The sequence below is a fragment of the Myotis brandtii genome, unplaced genomic scaffold (assembly GCF_000412655.1).
Source record: "Myotis brandtii unplaced genomic scaffold, ASM41265v1 scaffold633, whole genome shotgun sequence".
Lineage (NCBI taxonomy): Eukaryota > Metazoa > Chordata > Mammalia > Chiroptera > Vespertilionidae > Myotis > Myotis brandtii.
The window spans coordinates 2,361,184-2,367,146 of NW_005370423.1; the positions used below are offsets into that span (position 1 = coordinate 2,361,184).

Consider the following 5,963-nt stretch of genomic DNA (forward strand, 5'->3'; position numbering starts at 1 on the left):
GAGGAGAAGAGGGCGTCCAGGCCCGGCGGGGCAGGGCTGTTCTGCGGGGCGCCCGCCTCCGTCCGCAGCTCCAGGACATTCTCCGTGTAGATGTCCTCCAGGCACAGGGTCTCCGCCCCGTCGTAGGAGCTCAGGAAGCGCGACTGGGCGGAGACCGTGGTCCGCAGCTTGGACGTGTACTTCTGACATGCGGCGTCTGGAAGGCAGAGGAGGAGGCTGAGCGGGGGCACCTGAGTGGAGGGAGGGCTGCGTGGGGCGGGGTGGCCTCACAGGTGGCCTTACACGTGGGAGACAAGAGCCAGCGGGCTCTTCAGCCACAAGCCGTGGACTTGGAGGACGGCCACCCAACCTTCCTCACCCTCGGTTTACTCCCCTGGGAAGTGGGAGAGGCGGCCGTGGTCCCTGCCTCCGAGGGTTTTTACGTGGATCCGTGAAGATACTTCAGGTCAAGCCCTTCATGCAGCGCTCGACACAAAGGAAGTGCTCGGAAGACCCTAGTCAGTGCCCTCATTACCAAGGACATCGGGGAGAGCGGCCGAGGGGAAGGAGCGCTAGGCTGGGTCAGAAGGCCTGCGTTGTGCCCTGGCCGGTGTGGCTCAGGGGTTAGAGCGCCGGCCCAAGCACTGAGAGGTCGCGGGTTCGATTCCTGGTCAAGGGCATGTACCCGGGTTGCCAGTTAGATCCCTGGTTGGGGGTCAGGCAGGAGGCAGTCAACCGATGTGTCTCTCTCACATCAATGTTTCTCTCTTTCTCTCTCCCTCCCTCCTTCCCTCCCTTCCTCTCTTTCTAAAAAGGAATGGGGAAAATATTCTCGAGTGAGGATTAAAAAGAGGAGGAAGAGGAGAAGGAGGAGGATGGGGTGGGGGGGCCTGCATTCGAACCCCAAGCAGCCTAGGGGAGTCCCTGCACCACCCAGCCCAGCTGGATCACTCAGCTCAGCGGGGTCTTTCTAAAGGGAAGCAGAAGGTGTGATTTCTGAAGTCAGACACACCTGAGCTTGAGACCTGGAAGCCTGGGGCCCCCCTGAGCTTGGGCGAGCCACTTTTCTGGCCTCGGTCGTCTCATCTGTGAACATGGCAACAATCCATATCTTCAAAGATCGTTTCAGGAGGAAACGAGATAAAATGGAGTTTAGAAGAATGCCTAAGCCGTGGCAAACTTCCAAAACAAGACTCACACCGACTAAAGCCAGACCACCCTCGCCTGCCCCCTCTGCACCGCCCGCCCCAGGTTCCACATCTGCAAAGCAGAGAGGCCACACGGAGACTGTAAACACAGCACGGGGCAGGGTGCCTGAGGGGCCGTGACCTGTGCCCTGAGAGCCGCCACCTTATCTAAATCCACTTGTTCTCCGGTTTCTGAGGGTGAGTGGCTGCCTCGCAGAGATCAAGAGGTTCCATCCCCACGTAAGGGCTGGGGACGTCTGATCACTGCAGGGCACACCTGAATCTCAGGCACCACTGTCTGTCAACGGGGATTGAAAAACAAATTTAAAACTGAAGGAGAGACCAGCCCTGTTCCAACGTGTGCCCGTATCTCCTTGGTGCACATCATGGGCTGGTGAGGGGCGCGTGTAGTCAGCCCTCCACACACAGCAGCTCCCCTGACCATTCTGGAAATAATAAGCACTAATACGGTAATAGTCATATCGGCCACATCGATCCTGTTCATCCCCCAAGAGCCCGATGAGACGGGGGTGGAGTCACCCTCAGGATGAGGAAGGACACTGCGTCTTAGGGAGCCCCCCAGCCAGGAGGCGGGGTTCTAACTGACGCCCCTCACGCTGCAGCTTCTGCTCGTGCCCACGCAGTGCACAGCCCTGCCTCCTCGGCGATGGACTAAGAGGAACAGGGATGTACCTTCGAGAGAGAGGGCCAGCGGGACCGGCAGCTCCTGCACGTGCTGTAGGAGGAAGGCGGCCAGCCCGTTGGCCTTCACCGCGGCCAGATCCAGGAGCCTCCGCGCCTGTGGGGGAAGCGGAAGTCGTTCCTTCTCCAGAAGGCGGTGGAGTTGTGTGGGGAGGCCAGAGGGATCTCCTCCCGCACCCCACAAGCCAGGAGAGCAGCCAATCGGCAACTCGGGTTTAAAGATGTTCCCACCACGGCCCTAGCCGGTGTGGCTCAGTGGATAGAGCGTCGGCCTGCGGACTGAAGGGTCCCAGGTTCGATTCCTGTCAAGGGCGTGTACCTTGGTTGCGGGCACATCCCCAGTAGGGGGTGTGCAGGAGGAAGCTGATTGATGTTTCTCTCTCATCAATGTTTCTAACTCTCTATCCCTCTCCCTTCCTCTCTGTAAAAAATCAATAAAATATATTAAATAAAGAAAGAAAGAAATAAAGATGTCCCCACCACCATCGGGCGGCGAGATGCACACTTCCACACACACCCACTTGGGTCCCCTCTCCAATAATGGATTGCTCATTGCAGACAGGCAGCCACTAAAAGAGTGAATAACTTTAAAATAAGATAAACGGACAAACGAAACAGGTCCAAAAAAACAAAGTAGGTCCAGCCCTGGCCGGTGTGCTTAATGGTTAGAGCGTTGGCCCGCTCACTAAAGGGTTGTGGGTTCAATTCCCAGCTCCGGTCAGGACACATGTGTGAGGGAACCAATCAATGCGTCTCTCTCGCATTGATGTTTCTCTCTCTCTCTCTCTCTCTCTCTCTCTCTCTCTCTCTCAATCAATGGAAAAAATATCCTCAGGTGAGGATTAACCCCCCAAAATAGGTCCAGAGACAGAGCATGAAACAGACGGACAGATCTCAGACGAAAGGGGGTGGGAGAGGTTAACCAGAGAACGTACATGCACACGCACAGCCCATGGACACAGGCGATAGTGTGGTAAAGGCCAGGGTGGGGCAGGAGCCAGTGGAGGGGGACAAAGCGGGGGGCAGAGGGGGACATCTGTAATTCTCTCAACAACAATTTTTTTAAAAAAAAGGACATCCGGCCCCTGACTCACACGGCCCCCCAGCACAGGGAACCCTGTATGTCTAGGGCTCACTCAGTGACCTGGCCCCCCAGAATCCCAGAAGGGCCCTTATGGCTCCCAGAGAAGGTGAAGCCAGACCCTGTCCCTGAGACCCTGAGCTCCCCCCCACCCCCCCGCTCCTGGGAGCCTCATCCCCAAAGGAAAGGCAACACTGCCCTTCCCTCCCACAACTGTATGTGTGCTCGCGACTCTGTTTTTCAAAACAAAAGGATAGGGCCGTGGTCGGCAAACTGCGGCTCGCGAGCCACATGCGGCTCTTTGGCCCCTTGAGTGTGGCTCTTCCACAAAATACCACGTGCGGGCGCATGTACAGTGCTATTGAAACTTCGTGGCCCATGCGCAGAAGTTGGTTTTCGGCCTGGGCGAGCCTATTTTGAAGAAGTACTGTTGATATTTGGCTCTGTTGACTCATGAGTTTGCTGACCACTGGGATAGGGTGTCGGGGCCTGGCTTTGTCAGGCACTAAAACTATAGTGAAAGCAATGACTCACAGAGTCCGGCTTTCGGTTGCCACCAGCAGCTGTCATTGAGGACGGGCACAGGTCCTCGTAACACCCTACTTCTGCCCCGGGGTGATGGGAACACCTGTGTTCATGCCATCACGTATGAAATCATGCAGCACAATTCCATATCAGAAACCCTAGGTGGCATTTAATCCATATCAGGACTTAGTGTGCTTATATGCATCATTAAATGCAGATTTAATTTAATGAATTGTTACGATCTGTTGAGCTGTTCATTGAAAACAGACAGCCATAGCCCAGCCGGCGTGGCTCAGTGGTTAAGCATCAACCTACAAACCAAGAGGTTACAGTTCAATTGCCCTTCGGGGCACATGCCCAGGTGGAGGTCTCAGTTCCCATGGAGGGCGTGCAGGAGGCAGCCGATCCATGATTCTCTTTCATCATTGATGTTTCTCTCTCTCTCTCTCCCTTCCTCTCTGAAGTCAATAAAAACATATATATATTTTTTAATGCAACAACTTCTCCCCGCCTGGCTCCCTCCTCAGGGGGCCCCCTGGCCCACGTCTCCCCCTGGGACTGGCTGCACGGAGACCAGCGAGTCTGGTGACAAAGCAGCCTCTGTTCCTGAGAATGCTGATTGCGCAAGAAGCAAGCGCCTTACCCGCTGGGATGACGTGAAGATGGGCAGCCTGATTTCGTCACATTCGTACGGGCTGAGGAAGCCCCGCGCCTGCGCCAGGTCCAGCACGCCCTCCACATGGCTGTAGAGTCTCCGGACAATGGCTGGCCGGTGGCACTGCAGGTCCCGGGCCGGGTGGGGGGAGTGGGGGTCCCCCCAAGCACCTTTGTTCCACACGGTGTCCAGGAGGCGCCTGGCCGAGTGGGAGAGGGGCTGGCCCAGGACGTGCAGGCCCTCATATTCCTCCCAGGACAGCACGTCCCAGGAGAGCAGCCAGTCCAGGACGCTCTCGAAGGCCTCCAGGGACCCTGAGCCCAGCAGCCCCACCAGCCGGCTCCTCTGGGCTTGGAAAGCTTGCTGCGTGCACATGTCATGGCCTGCGGAGGAGAGGGGGTCAGCAGGCAGGCATGCGGGGCAGGGGCAGGGGAGGGGCCAGTCAGCCCACCCGAGGCCATGCCCGCCATGGTTCTGCCCTCAGACATTCCCCAGTCCAAGTTCCCCATTGCACAGATGCACAAACTGAGGCCCAGAGAAGGCAAGAAAGGACCCGCAGAGGGTTTGAAGTAGGTGGGAGCTCAATCAAGCTCCCCTATTCATGCTTCATCTGAGCCAATAGGAAGAGCAATGGCCCCCAAGGGATCCAGAAATGAATTCTCTCTGAGGCGGTGACAGAGGGCTCCTCCATGCCGGCTGGGTTCTGGCCACAGCAGCTCTCCCTTCAATAACGGCTGACGTTCATTAAGCACCTACTATGCACCAGGCACCACTGTAGGCAGTTTCCTGCGGGAATTCATTTACCCCTTCCGTCCGCTCTGAAGTCGATGCTGTGGTCAGCCCCATTTGACAGATGGCAAAACTAAGGCACAGAGAGGCTGGTGGCCTGCCCAAGGGTTCCAGAAGCATGCCTTTAATTCCCTTAGAGTTGGGGTCTCCCCACCCCACGCCTGTGCAGGGAACTCTCTGCTCCCCCAAGAGGCAGAGCCAGAACACTGCTGTAAAGAGCCCAAACCCAGTGAAGCAAAAGTCACGGTGCAAACGAAGTGGTGTCAACGCTCATGGGTCCACTGATCCCTCCCCCCTGCCCCGGGGCCTCGCCGCCCTCAGCACCGAGCATTGTGTGCCCGTCACCTCTCTGTCCACGGCTTGCTCTGGGCTCAGAGCAAGATGGTCATGAATCAAAATCCCACACGGGGAGGGGCGAGCCTGGGACCGTCTGTGCCCACCGGCACACGCCCGCCACGGTGAGGGGAAGGAGCAACCTCCAACCAGAAGCCTGTGCCCGCGGGGCGAGCAGACCCAGGCACATGAAAGAGGCAACAGATCAATGTGTCTCTCACATTGCTGTCTCTCTCTCTTTCTCTCTTTCTGTCTATCCCCATCCCTTTCACTCTCTAAAAAAGTCAGTGGAAAAATATCCTCAGGTGAGGATTAACCAAAAAAAAAAAGAAGAAGAAGAAAGCTGAGCAGGGGTGGGTAGAGGCAGGGCCCAGCAGCTCGGGCAGGCCTCGAGCAGGAACAGCCGGGCCGGGTGACACAGGACTGGCAGGTCTCGAGCTGCCGGGGGAAACCCCAAACGGATGGGCCGGAAACCAGAGTCTGCCAGCCAGTTGTGTAGAACAAGGTGATGCTGGGCAGTTCTGGCAGAAAGCCTTGTGCAGCCATGTGACCTGCACTGAGAGACCCCAGGGGACCCGAGACACGCCCACAGCGTGCTCACCCACCAGGGGACAGGCAGGCAGGGCCCTTCCTGAGCACAGAGTCTGGGGCAGCTGATGGATGTCCGAGCCACACACGCCCAACTAGGGATGTCAGGGCCCTGTGCATACCG

At 57.4% G+C, this 5,963-nt stretch overlaps 1 protein-coding gene across 1 annotated transcript in view; it reads right to left on the reverse strand.

Annotated features, from left to right (window-relative positions):
• The window catches only part of NOD2 (nucleotide-binding oligomerization domain containing 2), a 23,089-nt gene that overhangs the window by 15,432 nt on the left and 1,694 nt on the right, over positions 1-5,963 (reverse strand). The window contains exons 2-4 of the mRNA XM_014528398.1: positions 4,118-4,512; positions 1,860-1,965; positions 2-196 (exon numbers count right to left, since the gene is read on the reverse strand). Coding sequence (XP_014383884.1) covers positions 2-196; positions 1,860-1,965; positions 4,118-4,512 — 696 coding nt within the window. The remainder of the gene's footprint in view (position 1; positions 197-1,859; positions 1,966-4,117; positions 4,513-5,963) is intronic.